Source organism: Chiroxiphia lanceolata, chromosome 6 (assembly GCF_009829145.1).
Source record: "Chiroxiphia lanceolata isolate bChiLan1 chromosome 6, bChiLan1.pri, whole genome shotgun sequence".
Classification (NCBI taxonomy): Eukaryota; Metazoa; Chordata; class Aves; order Passeriformes; family Pipridae; genus Chiroxiphia; species Chiroxiphia lanceolata.
In genome coordinates this window covers 54265358-54284591 of record NC_045642.1, presented here as the reverse complement: position 1 = coordinate 54284591, position 19234 = coordinate 54265358, and the positions used below count along the sequence as shown (strand labels likewise).

General features: G+C 38.2%; 1 protein-coding gene across 3 annotated transcripts in view; it reads right to left on the bottom strand.

The window, feature by feature from the left end:
- Positions 1–2630: 2630 nt before the first annotated feature.
- The window catches only part of TECPR2 (tectonin beta-propeller repeat containing 2), a 39670-nt gene continuing 23066 nt past the window's right edge, over positions 2631–19234 (bottom strand). For 2 of the 3 annotated variants that reach the window (XM_032690235.1, XM_032690236.1), the window contains 4 exons: positions 15203–15351; positions 4273–4414; positions 3184–3333; positions 2631–2931 (listed from right to left, as the gene is read on the bottom strand). In XM_032690235.1, coding sequence (XP_032546126.1) covers positions 2774–2931; positions 3184–3333; positions 4273–4414; positions 15203–15351 — 599 coding nt within the window. In that variant the 3' untranslated portion in view covers positions 2631–2773. The remainder of the gene's footprint in view (positions 2932–3183; positions 3334–4272; positions 4415–15202; positions 15352–19234) is intronic. The other variant, XR_004357511.1, reaches the window with a different exon arrangement.

Below are 19234 nucleotides of genomic sequence, written 5' to 3'. Positions count from 1 at the left end.
ATGATAATTAGCAAGGACATTGCCATTTGAATCTGAACAGGATTCCTGGGGCTGGGAGTGTGTTTAAGAGTCAGAAGCCTCATTAATCATTGCTATGTTTTCTTGTGTGAAGTTACCCAGGTCCTGACTGTCAGGAAACAGTTCTCTCCTCTGGGAAGTGAAGCCAAGGTGCTCTCTTGTAAGGCCCAGCTGCATTCCACTTAAAGGCCAGAAACACAGGAAGTCCTCAGATAATTTAAAATTCAAGGAAGGGTGCAGTTACAGCACGTGGTACAATCACCCATTTTCTGCTTGAACAGTTTCTAGCTGGGACTGCACATGCATATTTTTCACTGAAAGCTAAGATATTTAACATGCAATTTTTGTTCAGCATGTAAGGAAAGAAATTTGTTTACTTCTATTACAGCAAAACCATCTTAATATGGAGGCAACAAGCTTAATATTCAAATATGAGAAGTGCTTAATTTTCTTTCCTTGAAAGATGACCATTTTGCTGGTTTGACATGCCTGTCATAATTAAAAAAATATATGAAATAAACTTTACAGTATCCAGGTCCTTACACTGTCATTACCGTATCATCTGGGGTACCATTAGGGGAGGGATTTCATAAGCATGCCTGTCTTTCACAAGACAGTTTCCAGACACAAGAGAACTCTCTTGTGAATCATACAACAGATGACTCTTACCACAGTAATTTATTTCTTAAAAATCTAGTTTATTGCACTTGTCTCAAAGCACAAACAAAACCAAAAACCTAAATACAGAAATAAAAGTAAAAAAATCCATCCTAATTTTATTTAAGCTATCCTAAAAAGTAGTCTGATAAGAGGTCTTGACATCAATTTAATATTAATGACCATAGCAAGGAACAGTATTATACAGTAAATAAACAACTAGCAAGCTCAAACCATTACTAAGATGACTTTGAAAAATGTAATACAAAAGTGTCACTATTAAATAATGCCATTGTATTTGAGCATCCGGTGCTTGGCAGGGCACAGAGAAGTACTCGTGTCCTTTCTCCAAAGTGACTGATTCAGGAGCTGCCACAAGATACTTTTAAGCTGAATTTCAGCTTCTTTAGGGTCCTCAAGACACCAAGCTATGCTTGCATAAAACATACTGGGTTACTTCACAAGCTGATTCCATTACCATCCACTGCCAGACAGGCTAAAAAAACCCTCTGGGGTAATCTCTGTATACAGATGAACAAGAAAGAAGCGAACATATCATCTGTAAAAGGGAAACAAATCTGTCCTCCCTGTAAGACTGAGATGAGGCTGAGAACTCACAGCCAATACCACAAGTGCTGCTAAAAAAAAGGTGACATAACTTGGTTCTCTCTCCACTGATTCACATTCTCACCTTGCACCATGTTTGTTCCAAGTTTAGTGCAGTACACGCATGAACTGTTCTGAAAGAGAACAGAGGTTCAAAAGAAAACACATCCTTTTCCGTGTGTATTAAGTTCTCAAAACAGAAACATCCCCACTTGTCAACTCTTGGCCTTTTCTGAAGCTGGCTCTTTTACAGTATTGGTTAACAGCTCCTTAAAACATTCTGATGATTTATAAGCTTAGAACAAACACAGAATAACTCCTCTGCCTACATAGTGAACTCAGGTTCTCTCATCTATAGTTCTATTGCTTAAAAAAGATGAGGTATCTTTCAAAGAAGATTTAGTATAAAGAAAAATAAACTGCAATTATTAACTTAAGTTACTTCCCAGTTCATCACATACTCCTGCTGCAACCTCTGTTAAATATAAGACACTTCAAAATTTAGCTAACATAGCTAAAAGTCAGAATATTGTTAAGTATTTTCTCACAATATCACAATTTTTAATGGGATATATAGGTAATTCTATCTATTACCACTTTTTCTCTTAATACATCTAAGTTTGGTACTCAAAACAATATGAGTCCAAATGTTAAAGCACTGGCTGGAGGCACAAATACAGCACAACAGGAATTATGAAAGCTGCCTTTACATTCCTGCTTTGTACTACAAACCCAACAAGCGACCTCTTCTTATTCCAAACTGGGACTTACCCCCAAAAATCTGTCAGCTTCCTGATGGCTATGGAAATGGGTGAAAGTCCCCCTGATATCAGGTGTAATCCAAACTTCTCCCTTGTGAATGAAGCCAAATTATGAACGAAATTTCAAGAAATGGAAAGTTAGTATAGCCTTGCAAATATTTATGTGGAAATGGATCAAACTAAGTTAATTTCAACACCAATACTGTGTAATCATGATGTTCTCAAGTCTTACTAAGAAATACTTCACCATATTTTCTTCCATGCTGCAAGGAAAAATAATTCTAAATGTATGTACAACAGTCAGAGAGCAATCCCATCAGTTTGGAGTTCCAAGTACAAGAAGAAATTGAGAAATGCTTAGTGTTTCTGCTGTAGAGAAATATTTAATGCAACAGAATTCCTTCTCAAAATCAGTACATTAGTGTGCATGCTGCTGTGAAGTAGTCACTTCCACTGCTAGTAAGATTAACTTAAGGGTTATATTTCCAAAGGAGCTTCTACAGTAATACAGTATAACAATTGCAGTATGCCACATCTAAAGAGTCTCCCAAAAGATAATGTAACAAACATCAGAACTCACAGCTTGGGGGCTATTTAACAGGTCAGTTTTTCAATACAAAAGTGCTAATATCACAGGTCCAATATGAGTGGCTTTTAGATCCAATATTCTGTACATACATCACAGAAATTCTGTCCTGTTTTTTTCCACTGCTTCACGAGCTTGAGAGACTTCATATCACTTCCCATTCATCTTCAAAATCATCAGGGTGAAGCAGAACAGAAGTGTCATTATTTTTCTGCAAACTATGGGAATGGCTAAAGGTCTTAGTGAGGCGCTGGAGCAGGGATCCTGAGGTACTGATTGCCCACAGTTCATCTAGAGGGGTCACTGCAAAGCAGAAATTATCCATCTTTTAATTAAGGCAGCAGGTTCCAATTATAAACATTAAATAAATATTTGTAGCTGTTTTCCTAATTATACCCAGAGAAGGTTTTTACTAAGGTGATAAAAGCACCCTCGGTGAAACTCTCACAGAGCATGCAGCTCTCCCTGCTTATGGTCCAGCCTGAGCACCATCAGGGAGAAGTCAAAGCAGACATCACAATGTTTTGGACAGACTCTCCTGCAGAACCAACTTGCCTGTTAAGCGTGAGACATTTCCAGGAATCTTCTTCCAGTAGTCTCCTGCAGGATTCTTGTCAGTAATGCCGTACCGACGAGCTACATCTCCATTGGGACACCGTGCCCAAACGGTCCTTGTACTTATGGCCAGCTGGCAAGCCTGCAAACCTACAGAGATTTGGACACAAAGAGGAAAAAAAAATCACAGGCTTTCCTGGGGACTAAATCTACTTGCAGAAAAATTCACTAAGAGCAGACGTCAAGACCGTAATAGTTTTATATACTCTTATATGAAGCACTGGTGACCAAAAGAGCTTTTTAATTGCAGAGTTTGTATTCTGCATCTATCGGCCACACTGTGGATACATTTTATTATGTGGCCACAGTCACAAGCAACATCCAGTTAGAGGACCTTCGTAACACACCTTTGGAGCCTCCACTGTATGTTACTATCACATGGGGAATAATCCAACAGTTACAATCTTGTCTAAAAATGGTGAATATTACAGATATTGTGGACTTTTTCTTCGCCTCTTCACAAGTACTCTGTGACTAAGTGCCATGTGTTTATGCAGTGACAAATCTTTAAAAAGCAGACAGCGTCAACACACAGTTATTTAGAAAGAAACAACTAAAATTTAGTTTTGTTTACAGGCAAGGCAAAAGTGTAACTACCTAATCCACAACACATCCAGCATCCAGGATTAGTAGAGAGATGTGCAAAATAGCATTAGGTTTTTGTTACCCACATCTACATAGTAACCCCGAGTGATGCCACATTTAAATACAAAACTTTCCATGGCAAAATAGTTTCCTACTGCTCAGGAATTCTGCTTTAGTTCTATCTGAAAGGGAACTGTATCACTTATTAATTCAGTGGCAGCAGCCTAAAAACCATTGTACTTCTCCCAGTTAACTACTTAGTGTTTTTAAGTAAAACCAAGGTCCTCTTTAAAAGATAACCCTTTATCAAACACTTGATTGCCTGAAAAAATATTTTATTTAAGCATTACTATTCAATTTAAAAAGCAACAAGAAAAAAATCTAAACAATACAAAAACTGAGAAAATGGCAGAAACAACAAGGAACTGATGCATTAATTTTTACCTGGTACATGTTCCCAGTCCGTGCCTACAGGCATTTCATCTGTAATTCCAACTCGCACATGGACATTCCATTTGCTATCAATTGCCCACAACATCTGATCATTTGGACTTGAATGAATGCTGACCAAGTTGATTCCTACTGGCTATAAAAATTAAGCACAGTATTTAAACTTTGAACTACTGCATCTTTGTACTATTGTATCACTTGTTCTTCACAGAAGTACATATCCACAGTAAAATATTGACCAGATACTAAAGACAGGGAGCAATCTAACTGATATTGTATATGTTACTGTACAAGATTATCAATTTTCCAAGAAGTCAATCCCTTTCTAAATAGAAAGGAATATGAATGAATGTCACTCAATTAGTGATAATGATATTCATATTTAATGTTCAGTATTCAAGCCTAATAATGTTAATATTTGCTTACCCACTGCTGTTCCAATCAAATACGTTTCAATTGAAAGTTGGAGGGAACTCTTCCAATGAAATGCACAAAGTACAGTATTTTCCTCCTGCCTTCCTGAAGGTTTCCTAACATAACTAACTTTGCACTTTATTTCTAAGCATATACAAGCAGTACAATTTGTTACAGTCTAAATGGTTCCTCTTTGCAATGAAATGGTGATCTGTCTTCTTCCCTGTACTCCATTCTATAGGAATACAACCATGGAACTCTATAAGAATACAACCATGGAACTCGCTGCAGACCACTGCAGTACTGGAGCAGCCACACCTGCAGGAGAGGATCCACAACACTACCTGTTGGCAAATACAAGTGGAACACTTTCTGCCCCATCTCCTCCATACCATGAATTGCCTATGCCCTGCAATACACTTCATGTTCCAACCAGGGGCGTTCACAAATTGCACCCAACAGCTTGGTGTGACTTCTGTTGCTGAACTGTTGGGATTTGTGCACTTTGCCCTCCACTGTCCTATGTCAGGATCCCACTGTTCTCTTCCTCTGTCATTTGTCTAGAAAAGAATTCTCTGAGAAAGAACTGGAGGAGTATTTCCATCCAAAATGACTTACTAAGTGCTTATACCTAGTACCTAAGTCTGTGTATTACTACAGGCTGTGGAGGCTAAGAAAAGCAGACAAAATGCCCCAAAGGAGTGCCATGAAAGGAGCTGCATGAATCTCAACTAGATTGCTTCTGATACCACTGCAGGCTCAAGTATATTTAGAGCAATTACTCCTCCCCTATTCTGCAGCACCAACACATCTAAGAAACAAATGGCAATCATGAAATTCAAAGTAATGTGTCTACAAGCTTGGCCAAAAATTCTTCTCATTCTTTGCTTCCCTAAGTGAGCTCTCTGGGTATTTCACCTCGAGTTTCTCTTCCTTCTTCAGGCTACTTAGCTCTTTCTGATAAACTTGCACGGATAAAACAATCCTGTTGCTCTCACTGTGAGAGATCCAGCCAATTCACCTCCACCCCCCGCAGCTTTCTGCTGTGAAACAGCCAATAAAGGGCAGAACGGACAGGACAGATACTGCCATCATTATTATGTACACCAGCTTTTGGCACAAACCAGGGACAAGACATTGGAAACAAGTACAGGCAATTCTTAGAGCCTGTTGCAGAGATTTGACCTGTGTTGTTTTGGTTTTTCTTACCCAGAAAGCCACCATCTACACCAAAAAGGTGTTCTCATGGCTAACACAGTAAGGTGAATAAAATTAATTTAACATTTTCTTGACATAATGTACCATTTTTTGGAACAATCATGCTGACATTATCTCAGATATCCCCTAGTTTCACTTAGTTTGAATTACCATAAGCATGCTTTAAGTGTTTTATAATCTATATAACAAGAAAGTCTCTACAGCTGCACTTAAAGGTTAAATGCAGTTCTCTCATAGCAGTAAAGAGACTTATCTGTGCAAATTCATAAATCTGCTGATAACATTCCAGAGGCTGATAACCATGAAAATTAATAAATTATCTTAGCATAGCCTTTTCTCAGCTGGTTTAACTTCCAACAGGATCCATGAGATTGATATACCTTGGCTGTAAAACATGTCCTATTTGTAATTTACTGAAGAATTTGGAATTTTAAAGAGCCTCACACCAGTCTCTCAGCTATCCTCCTCTAATGCTGACACACAAAACTCTGCTTTTATCCACATTTATCCACAATACTCAACGCTGAGAGAGATCGTCATGTTATGGATCATTAATGGATCCAGTGTTATGTGATAAAAAATTGTGGAATATTGCTTTCCTTATACTTGGGGTGCCAAAAATTTCTAAACTCTAAAAATCTAAAGAGTCTGACTGTTTTAGCCAAGAAGAGAAGGCAGATCCTCCTGCCCTCTGGTCTTGTGCTTTGGCTACAAACACCCAGTCACTCTCTGTCTTTCAATATGAAGGATTTCCCATCACAACCATGGACTGCAACACATATATTGCCAACTATGTACTTTTCAAAACTAAAACTACATACTAAGAGCTGTGAATATCTTTCTTGTCTGCTACAAATAAAAGCAACAAAAAAGAACTTGCTAGTACCCACACATCTCATTAGAAAACAATGCTGATAAAATGAAGTAAACTAGAAGGAATCACTTAACCAGCAAATTCTTAAATGATATCAAGAAAGAGTCTCTACGCTAAACATATTTATCAAGTTGTCCATTAGCTTTATAATTCTGTGCAAATAATTTCCTTTGTTTCTGCAAATCACAGAGAGACAAGCCTCGGTGTAAGGATTTCATTTGAAAAATAGTATCACACAAAATCCAAAGTAAAAACTAATACACTCCCCCTTCCACGTCCCCTGACATCCTACCCAGAAGTTTTGTCTTACTGATCACAGCTGAACCCAAATCCCAATGGTTCAACTTCCTTGTCAAGGAAGAAAAGACAAACACACACACAAAAAGGCACCAGAACATTTTCCACGTCATTTTTCAGGAGCAGAGAGTCCATGTACCAGCCAACCTCCACTATCTCTGTTCTGCTGCAAATATCCAGGATAAGGAAGACTAAACAAAACATTATCGGTCTGTCCAAGCCTAATCCTTTTTAGAATCAGTTGGTGGCTACATGCAGCACAAATGTTCTCCTTCCCTTCACCTGGTCCAGCCCAGGCCATAAGAAGGTCACATCAGAGAGACTTCTCACACTGTTGAGCCTTATGTGTGTATCACACTAATCTGACTATTTTCATGACTAACAGCATCAAGACCCTATTAACATGAATAACAAACAAAGAATGTAACATAGAGAGGCCCTTCCCTAATATATACCTATTTCTGTATTATTATTTGAGGTCTATTTGAATGAAGGTTGTAAAGCACTTTCAGCATTAGCTTGCTAAACTAAGTGCTGCTTTTTTCTCTGCAGAGAAGTTCAAGGCAATATACAGGAGCAGGAAAGATCAATCTATGTTTGGTCTTCCCTCAATGTCACGTGTTCTTCAGTAATGCTGGCATTAAACTGTCAGAAAAACATTATTATTTATTGTCTGAAAAAATGGAGCATTATTTTCCTCAGAAGCCTCAGAAAAAACAACATCACCCTTTCCCCCACTTTCTGCCTTTAGTGAATAAAGGGACAAAGGCCTTAGTTGGGTATCTCCAATTAAGGAGATATCTATTGTGCTATCTATGGCTAGCTCAATCAGGAGGAAAAAGCAAAGCTGAAGACTAAATTCCTTGACCTCTGCCCTCTGTTATCTCTAAATTTTTTATTTCTGCATTTTTTCACGAACAAACATGGGAAAGACAACAACATACGGCATCAAATCATGGAAAAGATCAAACCAAACCAATGCAACTATTCAACATGATAAAGCTCAACAGAACCATAAAACACGTTTAAAATATTTAGTACAACTGTTCCTTACAAGCAATTAAAAAAAATAATTAAAATTTCATGCAACCTCATTAAAGATTGTACAAACTACAGATCTAGTCAGCTTTGCCCAATTGTCTTCTGGTCCCAGTCTTATAACTAAGACTATAAACTGTAGTGTAGGAGATAAGCTGCCTGTAATTACCAGTACAGGTATTTCTAATAACATACTGAAAAATTGAACTATTAGGAGAAAAACAACTAAGTTTTTACAGAAATGTATGTTAAATAAACACTGCATGCAACTTCCCATGAAACAGAACATAATTTAGCACTAGGTAATAAAAACCTTGTACAAGCAAAGCTCTGAGTAACTTTTACTTTTTTTATAAACACACTTAAGGAGTATCAGTGAAACACCCTCTATGGGTGGCTATGCCAGTAAAGTGCATCTCTTTATTGTTTAAAACTTAAATACTTTACCAAGGAAAGCAAAGCATTTATTTTAACTTCAGCCTCAGCTCTGCTTTGCTAAAGCAGTTTTAAGTTATTGATCTGTTGCTTTTTCTGCCATTTTGCTTTTTAATTGTTTGTTCATGTTCCTTAATAAGTTTGTGATGAAAACACCACACACCTCTGATAGTGACAGAAATCCCCATTTCACTACTGCTCTGGTTTATGAACAAATGAATAAACTTCACGTGTTACAATTCATTTACATAACTACTGGAATAAAAAACAATAGTACTCCAGGGGTCAGGGATCAGAACCCACGTCACTGCCTCCCAGATAGATGATCCATTTACCAGACTATATATAGACCAATCTCCTCTGCTTTGCCTAGTTCTTAGATTCATTGGATTTGGGATCAGCAGACAGGGACTTCCCACAGACCAGACTATTTGGCAGATCTCTAGGAAGGGTCATCGGGGCAGGAAAGGCACCACAACCCAGCCCTCCAACTCCCTGGAGAAGGGCGGATTGCTGGGCTGGTCTGCAAAGAGAGGTTGTCAGAGGTTGTCTGCTTACAGCATCATCATGAAACAGGGAGACAGTAATACACCATGGGGAGGGGCCTTCAAGCTCCTAACTCAAGGTCAAAGGGTCTGATGCATCCAGCAGATATCCCAGGGTGTCTCCTTACTCTGTGCAACCAAGGCATATGCTTGCTAAATCACGATACATACCCCTCTACCCATGAATTTTTACATGATGGCGTTTTTATTTTTAAATAGAATAACACTGAAAACTCTCAAAACTCAATGATAATTGTAGTTACTTTATTTGCCCAACTGAATGTTAAATGTATTTCTTCATCTCTCTGAAAAATAATTAAATATATAATTCTCTCTTAGCTAACCAAAATACAGGCATGTTGGAAGAGTGCAAGTGTGAGGATGTTTCCAGTACTGAACAAATGGAAGTATGAAACCTGAAGGTTCTCTTTCTGACAGTTGTTGTTTTCAGTGTCAGCCAGTCTTGTCAAAAAGCAAATACATCACCTTGAGATCACACTTCAGAAGGACACAGAAGGATTGCCTACTCAGTTTTCTGGGTGTACCTCAGTGCGTGCACTTTTTGGCATCTGAAGCTTCTGGTGCTGATAACAACTGCTATCTAACAGGACAGGCTACATGCACACTTTTCTGAATGTGGTGATAGCAATGCCTTAAAACAAGTATCAGAAGGCTAAAACTCCAAAGTAGCAAAATACAGTGAAATATAGTGAGAGCAGTTTTCTTAACCAGCAACAAAAAGGAAGATAATAAGCACTAAACTCAACAACGGAATTGGCACAAGGCAACTTCAGTACAAATGCTGGAACTGCACTTTTTCAGCCTCTAAAAGCACCTTTTACTTACAGTTACTTAAGAAAGGCATGCCTGTGAAGAATAGCATAGACTTGAACTTAAACAATATGGCATCTTAAATGAGCTAAACAAAATACACAGCTGCAGGAGCTCTGATCTCCTATATTTATTTGCAATCCACCTTGAGACAGATGCTTTTACTACTGTCAAATGGTTTTTCTCTATATCATCTTGAAAAGTGCAGTCCTCCAGGAAAATCCTCTCCCTGTTAACGTCTTCAGAGGCCTCATGTGAGTAAAGATATATGGAACAACAGACTAGTTAGTCTGGTCTAGAGATAACCAGAAGGTTTAATGAGTGTATTCTTTCTCCAACCCAGGCAGACTGGACCTAACAAAAGACACTTCGTCTGAATCTCATCTGAGCACTCCAAAGCAGATCTTGTAGCAACTCAAAAAGATGTTTGTGCCAGAGCTGGGTAATGCAAGCCAGTCTGTGCTAGGGAAAACAATCAGACTTTGAAAGAACAGTCATATGGAGTATGCCTTAGAAGGAACAGAGATTTCCATGGCGAGTTCAAAAGTAGCATAGATGATTCTGAGTAAGAATCATCTTACTCTTCCCCTCCAAATATCCAAGCTCTGAGGATCATTTCAAACAAACCCTTCCTCCATTTCAGCTTAATGGCAAAATCTGATCTTGAGAAGTGCTCATCACTTCCTCCTCTAAGCACCACTTAACACAGAACAGGACTTCATAATAATAGAAATCTCACTGAAAAATGCAAAAGCAAGGCAGATGGCAGAGGAAGAAAGTCCCCAAGTCCACATTAAGTGTTCTGTAATAAGCAGAATTTTATTTAAAGAAAGGAAACGAAACAAAGATCATGCAACAATTTCTAACAAGTCACCACTTACCCATAAGACACAATCAACCTCCTAACCTTTTCTTAATCTATGTTCAATGTAAGGTATTGAAAAGAAATCTATCCTGTACAGATTTCTCAGAATTACAGATAATGTGCCTAAATTTCAAATGATATTTTTAAACTACTATTTGCTAGCTTTAATAATGTTTGAACAACTGTGAAAGCATGAACAGCCTTAATTTCTTTTTTTTTTTTTTTTTTTTTGGAAGTCTGTGTATGAGAAAAAAATAGCTCTTCCTAGGTCAGCAAGAACTTCTACTGCCTATAAGAATTTCTCTTACCTATGATATCAAGCTTAAAATATAAAGAGACAATTACCAGGTTGCTTATGGGAACAGTAATAAATCAAAAGTTTTTCTAACTTTAAACGAATATACTGCAGGTGACAATTTTACCACAAACTAAGTTAAGTGGTGCTTGTCTGCTGAGACCCTGGAAGAAGCTTTATGCAGTAGTCAAATAGCAAAGACTTCCTTACATAAACCCCTTGCACTCCACAGTTCAGACAGACAATCTACATGGATTTTTAAACAGACCTCCTGATTTAATAAAATTGCTTTTTCAATCCTATTCTCTATGAAATTTAGTTACAAATGAACAACAGAGCAGCAGTTAAGCAAATGACAATAAAATGTTTCTATATATTTTTAGAGTAAGACTGATTATTTACAATCAATAGATTAGTAACTTCTTACAAATACTTATTATGATCATTTTTTTAATCTTTCCTTTAATCTTGTCAAATAAAGTTGTTTAGCTGATAGATCTCTTACTGTAAATCTGAGAAGGTGGTTCTTAAGGACAGTTTGTATGTTAAGTTGTGCTTGTAGGAACTTAAGTGTTTCTCAAGGGCAGATTTTGTCTCATCTTTTTCAGAAGGTGCCAGAAACCAAAGACAAAATGTAGAAAGAATTATTTTCAAGCAGTTCAACTTCTGGGGACCTTTTAAAGTAATTTAATGATTTTTAACTTTTGATCCACTTCTGCTCTACAATCACTTAAAGTAGTCTCACAGACTATACTAATTTTTTATTTTATTTTTAATATTGTTCCTTTAGGCCAGAAATCTGAAAAGCATTAAATCATAATAAATATACATTCACACATATATAGAAACATACTCCATTAGTATCTTCTTAAATAATATTTATATTTCCTTCTCTTTTTTTAAAAATTAAATGTAATCTATATTAAGACATGCTACAGTAGATCATAGTTTTATGCTGTATATTAACAACTGAATGAAGAACACTTTCTATTTTCTGGTCCAAAATAATTTCATCAAACCATTTTGATCAGTTTTGTCAATGTCCTTGAAGCAGCTTCCAAAAAGCTGCTTAACTACATCATCATTTTGACTTTTAAGACTGCAGAACAGAATTGATGAAGCACAGAAAACATCTATATATAACCTATTACTGCTCAAGATACTCTAACAATGTTATCAACCACTTCTGAAATACCTGATAAAATAAAGAAGGAGGGCAGAGAACATACAATGTTATTTTTCATCTCAAGAGATGCTGCAGTGGAGAGGTACAGAGAAAAGAGTAACAAAGGAGAATGGGTTTAGTCTAGATTTAAGAAAAAATACAGCATTACAGAGCCAAAGACTGAACTTAAATTACATTCACTCATTTTACCATGAGCAAAATCTCACCAAAATTACAGTCTCTGAATACCTTTGTGAAGCTGTTAAAAGACAGATGCTGTGCAACTGCAGCACTCCTTTAAGGAGAAGTGACACCATAAAAGCAGAGTCTGCAGCTGCTCACAAGCTGCTCATGAGTCATGAGATCTGGGATAGGCAAGTCATATTGGCTCTGACATTTACTGGGGAATGAAATATCCATAGTTGGTTTCAAATTACGTTATTTGAGAGTGCTCCTGTACTTAAAGAAAGTGAAAGGCAATTTTGATTTCCTTCTTCAAACAGAAAATGGCTGAATTGTTCACAGATACTTCTTACAGTATTTCTGCTGAAGAGAGAGGCAGCATGAACTATGTCAAAGTCAATTAAGGGACAGATAACAGTAAGTAATTTGCTCCTAATAAGCAAATACTGTTCACTGAACAGTTCACTTTTCAGACATCATGTTATATTTGTTATCCAAACACTAAGCTAGCATTTGGAAATATTTTAAAAGTTCACATATTTTCTTATTTTGCATTAAGCCTCTGTAAAAACATGAATGGCTGCTCCTTTAATGACTTGTTTTAACATGCTGGAATTGTCTCAAAAGCACACAACCCACGAGTTTTCATCTTCTCTACAAGCAATGTCTGAATTTTTGCCCTTTCATACTGACTCATTAAATTTGCCATGTCAGGAAAGAGAATGACACTGCTCTGGGTATCAGAAGGTTATAATTTTTGGAAGCCAACATCATCCAGCTTTCTTGATAATAGGAAATAATTTGATTTTCAACCTTGTCCACTTTCTACATAAGGAAGTCACTGCCAAATCATGAGCCACAGCAAATGCCAACTGTTGTAAACACCTTTGCATTGCGCAGTTTAATCTACTTCAGTTGAGGAGCAGAGAATAACTTACGACAGAGAAAATAGTATCAGCATAGAGAAACAGCTTTTTGGGACATTTTCCTGGATAGATCTTTGGTAAGAAGACACTGCACAAGTTTAATTTTCTGTCTCTTGGCAAACTCAGTTAAGCAGAATGTTTTCTCCCCTCTTTTTAAGAATACTATCTTCATGGGAGATGTCATCACTGATACATTCAGTCTCCTCTTCCTGCTGCTCCATCCCTTGTTAGCAGGGAAAACATGCCTCTTATAGATTCCATGAAAAAGACCCACTTGCAGCACACAAAGAATGAGCAGCATAACCAAGTCCTTTTTGCAAGAGATATTGGCAACTCAGTCTGCTCTGCTATCCTGCAAAATAAAGTGCCATTTCTCTGGGATAACATTCCCAGTACAGGATTAGTCATCCAACCAGTGCTGTGCTAATTGATGGGATGCAGATCTGCAGTTCTCTTTCGCTGTTCCACTGCCCCTCTTTGCTGTTATACCCTAAGATACACAGGAGCCAGCAACCGGCTGATGAGAGACAGGCAAAGCAAACTGTAAAACCCAAATAAACTACTGCAACTCCACTGCCACAGATTTACTTGAATTTCTTAATATGTCCTTTCAAAAGTACCCCACATTTCAAAATCTTTAAAAGAAATGATGTAACATCATAAAATGTAAATCAAGTAGGCAAACACATCCACTGCTACTCTGCGAGATCACAGAGAGTTCGGTTCAAGCATTTTCATGCCAAGGGGCAAAGAATGAAATCAGCAGTCAAAGGTCAGCTCCATTAGGACAGTCCCAACTCACAGACACAGAAATTACTCTCATCTCATAGATTAACTTGCAAAGTATTACAGCAGAAACGAAAGCAAGCAGTGATGTTTAAGGAGAGATTAAAAAACCAAACCAACAACCAAAAAGCAAACAACAGGCACTGGAGAAACAGATTATGTCTGTTTTCTATATTCAGAAAATATGCTCCCAGGGTACTTTAGGAGGCTTCTTTCCATTCTGTATCCTTTCAAAGGACCAAACTTTGCCCGTTTTGGGAACAAGGGAGAAGAGTTGCATTTGTACCGTATACTTAGAAATGACTGCATGGTAAGGAAAGTCCCTAAATTCACAGAATCCCAGACCATGCTGAGTTGGAATGGACCCACAACGGTCATCAAGTCCAGCTCCTGGCCCTGCACGAGACCATCCCCAAGAGTACCACCATGTGCCTGAACACTAGTATAGTTCAAACACTTCTTGAACTCTGTCAGGCTTGGTGCCGTGACCACTTCTTTGGGGAGCCTGTTCCAGTGCCCAACCACCCTCTGGGTGAATAACCTTTTCCTAATATCTACCCTAAACCTTCCTTGACACAACTTCAGGCCATTCCCTCAGGTCCATAGGAAACCACAGCCAGACCCTCACACCTGGCACACCCTGTACAGCCCAACAAGTGTCACCTGCTGTGATGCCTTTCCCACAGCACCCTGGCAAGCATCCCAGACTCACAAGGGTGAGGATAAAGGAAGAGGGAGGTGGGCACTTCAGCACCATGCCACTTGAGCAGAGCCTTCCCTCACCCTCCGCTCTGTGCTGTTTGCCCATCCAGCCCCTTGCTTAGCACACAGCAGGTGCTCAGGATGTAGCTCAATCCTGCACTCTGCTATGTGCCTATAAAGCTTCTGCGTGCTACAAGAAGAGTAAATTTTCATTAGGAAAGGAAAACAAAAACCTGTGTCTCTACTATTTTCCGTGAGTGTTAAAAATACTGTTTTATTGTTCAGCATTGACCTAAATCACCAGGTTACAACAGTTACAATCAACCACCAGGTTGCAATCAACACTTTACCTGTATAGGTGGCTCAATCATTATCCACGCAGGAAGCATCAAACTTGGGTTAAGAGGTTGAGTTCCTACACGGAAATAAATGCCACCATTGGTGTCACAGGCCCAAACATGCTGATTTCCACAGGTCAAGCTGATCAGCTTTACAGCACCTAATAACAAAGAGAGTATTAGCAACCTGGCATTATCCTTTCAAATTCAGCTAATAATGAGAACTTTTATTTGGACTTCATTGTATTAAACTAGCTTTAAACACAGTCACATAAAAATGATTGAAAGTTAATACAAGTTATGAGACCAAAAAAAAAAAAAAACCAAAATCACTGGATGCAATGAATAAAGCTAATAGGCAGTATATATCTGAGAAATTTCTCTTCTAAATCTTAAAATAAATGTTTTAGTCACAGGATACTGCAATTTCTAAAGCACATGAAAAATATGCTATTAAAATAACCAAATTCAAGCAGGGAACCATTCCGTGACAAACGGTATCAGTGCCTAGAAAAACTTTCACATGACCTAACATGAACTCTTCTCTGTGGCTGGCCAGGCTTGTAGACTTTCAAAGGTGTTGATCTGCTAATACACACTGAGCAAAGAACATTCCCTAATGCCAGCACTTTAAAAATATGAGAGCATGTGGATTACGCATTTCAGTGTTAACATACCAGTGCCACATCTGTAAATAAAGGAACTCATTTTCAAACGGATTTATATTCACCAGTGTACATATTTATTACAGCCATATCAAAAGTGCAGCGGTATTTTAACCCTGTGTAAGTCAGCACCGTGAAAAAAAAGCTGCCAAATAAGTGTGTTTTGGAATTTTGGGGTGGTTTGTGGTTTGGGTTTAGTCTAGATACCTGCAAGGACAGTAGAGAAGTATGCCTGATATTTTAGACTAAAAGAACTCCTAGTTAACTGTCTACTGAAACTCTTTCACATTCATTTTAAAATAGCCATGTGATGTAATATAACTAACATTTTATTTCTTTTTTTCTCCCCCTGTTGGACAATACAATGCTAAGTAACAGAAAACATGTTCCAAAGAACAAGGGACCCATCAGTACAGACACACTACAGAAGGAATGCCCTGGTCAGACTCCAAACTAAAGGCTCTAAAAATAGGCCTTGCTGGTTAACTGAACATGCCAGTGCTGCTTGGGATATCCCATTCTTGGTAGCAGTTCACTCTTCAGGTATGTGAAGTCTGGCAACAAACCCTGTAAAATGCATCAGGCACAGCATTCCTTAAAGAATGGAGTCCAACTTTATCCCACAGAGTGCAAGTTCAAAGCATTTACTTCTGCAAAAGGCAGTATTCGCTGTCGTTAAGGCTTGCTGAGGGAAAGAATAGGAAACAACAGACAACACAGCCTCATTTTTAAATTATCTGTAATAGTAAGCAGATCTCATTAACCAAAATTATTTAACTCTCTGAATCACAGCAATATGAATTAATTATTCTCATCCCAAAATTTCCTTCAATCATACAGCTTCACATTAAAAACAAAATGACAAAACTATACACAAAAAACCTCTACTGCTTGGGATAAGAATACCTATAACAACTTCTTTTTGCAGGGAGGGGCTTGACATTCAGCTACAAAGTCAAAATCTTACTTTAAACCTTATTATTCTTTCTAACATAACATATGACTCGAAGTAATGGCTTCATCATATGATACCTCAGCTGTTGAAGTGTTCTGATCCAGACAAGCATCAGAGCACTCACACGTGGAATCACATATCACCTACTCGGCACAGCTGATATTATTTATGTCTACAGGACAATTTGATATTCAAAAAAGCCGCCCTTATGTAAATATTTTGGGGTCCCTCCCTCCTCCCTCTTACTGTTTGGATCTTAGGAGAAGGTCATGCTAACCACAATCATCTCCTGTTTGAAGTAAGTAGCAGGATTCAAAGGCGTTGTTTATTGTTAAAACCTAAAGGTCATTCTACTGTGTTTAGATAGCAGTAGTGGAACTCTAATCAAAATAATTTACTAGGTACTACTCCCAGTACATAGTGTAAAGGCAAGAGGATGATACTACCAACATAATATGAATATTTCAACCTTAATGCTGGCAACCCCATCACTTCACAGAATTCTGAATTGCATTTTTCAGCAAGTTGCTCCCACTTCCTCATGCCCCCCCAATTACAGCCCTAATGTTTCAGGAGTAAACTTAAATATACACCTAAAAAATAACAATAGTTCTCCAATCTCCTCAGCCCTATTAGAGCAAATAAAAGGTCTTGTATTATAGCCATGGATATGCACTTGTCAGCGCTGATCTACCATTTGCAATTAACAGGAGGAAAAATCCCTAAAACATTTTCACATCTCAGTATTAACCCACAAGTGACAGGTAAAGTGGAGTGTTTGAAGTATTTCCTGACCCAGATCTCTGCTATACCACCATCATGTGCCACAGAGCTGACAAGAACACCTGAATGTAAAGGTTGAAATTCTGAACTGCTGAAGTTCACAGGCCAGATATTACAGTCCACTAACTCCAATTGTGCTGATTTCCTTTATTAATTCTTTTGAGATTTTCAGACAATAGCAAGAAGTTATTTATTATTTCTGTTAAACAGTTACTGTCTGAATTGCTGGAAAGCAGTGGTTAGTGAAAAAACTTTCAAACTGTATTATGGAATATGAGAAGGACAGTCGACAAATCGATCCTGTAGGTCAAGGTGAAGGTAAAAGGCATCAAACAATGTTTAAACTATGGTATGATGAGTCATTTGGAACCAATTCACATCACAGAATCATAGAATCAGCTGGGTTGGAAGGGACCTCCAAGATCATCAAGTCCAACCCTTGATCCAACACTGCCGTGGTTACCAGGCCATGGCACTAAGTGCCACATCCAGTCTCATCTTAAAAACCTCCAGGGATGGAGAATCCACCACTTCCCTGGGCAACCCATTCCAATGCCTGATTACCCTCTCTGTAAAGAATTTCTTCCTAATATCCAACCTAAACCTCCCCTGGCACAGCTTAAGACCATGCCCTCTTGTCTTACTGAGAGCTGCCTGGGAGAAGAGACCAATCCCCACCCGGCTAAAACCTCCTTTCAGGGAGTTGTAGAGAGTGATGAGGTCTCCCCTGAGCCTCCTCTTCTCCAGGCTGATGATGAATTCATCAAGTCTGAAAAACCTGGTATGCAACTGACAAATAAATTAATTTTAGAATACACATTTTAAAAAGTTTTCCATGAAGTATTACAAATTGTACACCAAAATTGTACATGAGGCTTAAAGTGTGCCAGCTCTGTCTGCCTTTCTTCATCCCTGAAGTTAAAACTGCTTGTCTATTCTCAGACCAGTCATTAACATTGCCATTAAAAACAGAAAAATTGTAAAACAGGTGAATTATTTTTAAAATGGTGTGAGAATGGTGCTTCACTTGAAACAGGAATGCAGGTTAGCATGGAGATAGGAATGTTTTAAGTCAGACTAGCACAGAAATAAATCTGATTGGAATACTGCTGATGAAGTTGACAAGTAACCTGATTACCCCAGAGCCAAACTCCAAAATGGGAGTATATTTTAATGATCAAAACATGGTCAACCACCTAAGCAAATGAAAAGAGCAGTTAACTAGCACCATGTTCTAAGCATTATGCTGAATTATTAGATCAGTATAAACCTGAACATGGGTGTTATCAGCTCTATCACTCATGGATGATGCAACTCTCGGAGTATAATTTTTCCTTGACAGGATCCTAATGCAGATTTTTTGGCACTGTTAAAAACCTGTTTTTAATCACAACGTTCAGGGCTTTGTGTATGGAACTGCCCGAGACCAGGTGATTATGGTTACACTGCAGAACGAGAGTCAGACTAGTTAAAGCTGCTGGTAAACCTGCACAGCACCGTGTCAGGCTGAGCCATCTCAGACTGACCAACTGCAAATTGCACAGACACACATAAATTATCTTGCAAACAGTAAACATGATGTCCACGGGAAAAGGCTAAACAGAACACTGCTTGAAAGCCACAATCCTCTGCCATGAGGCC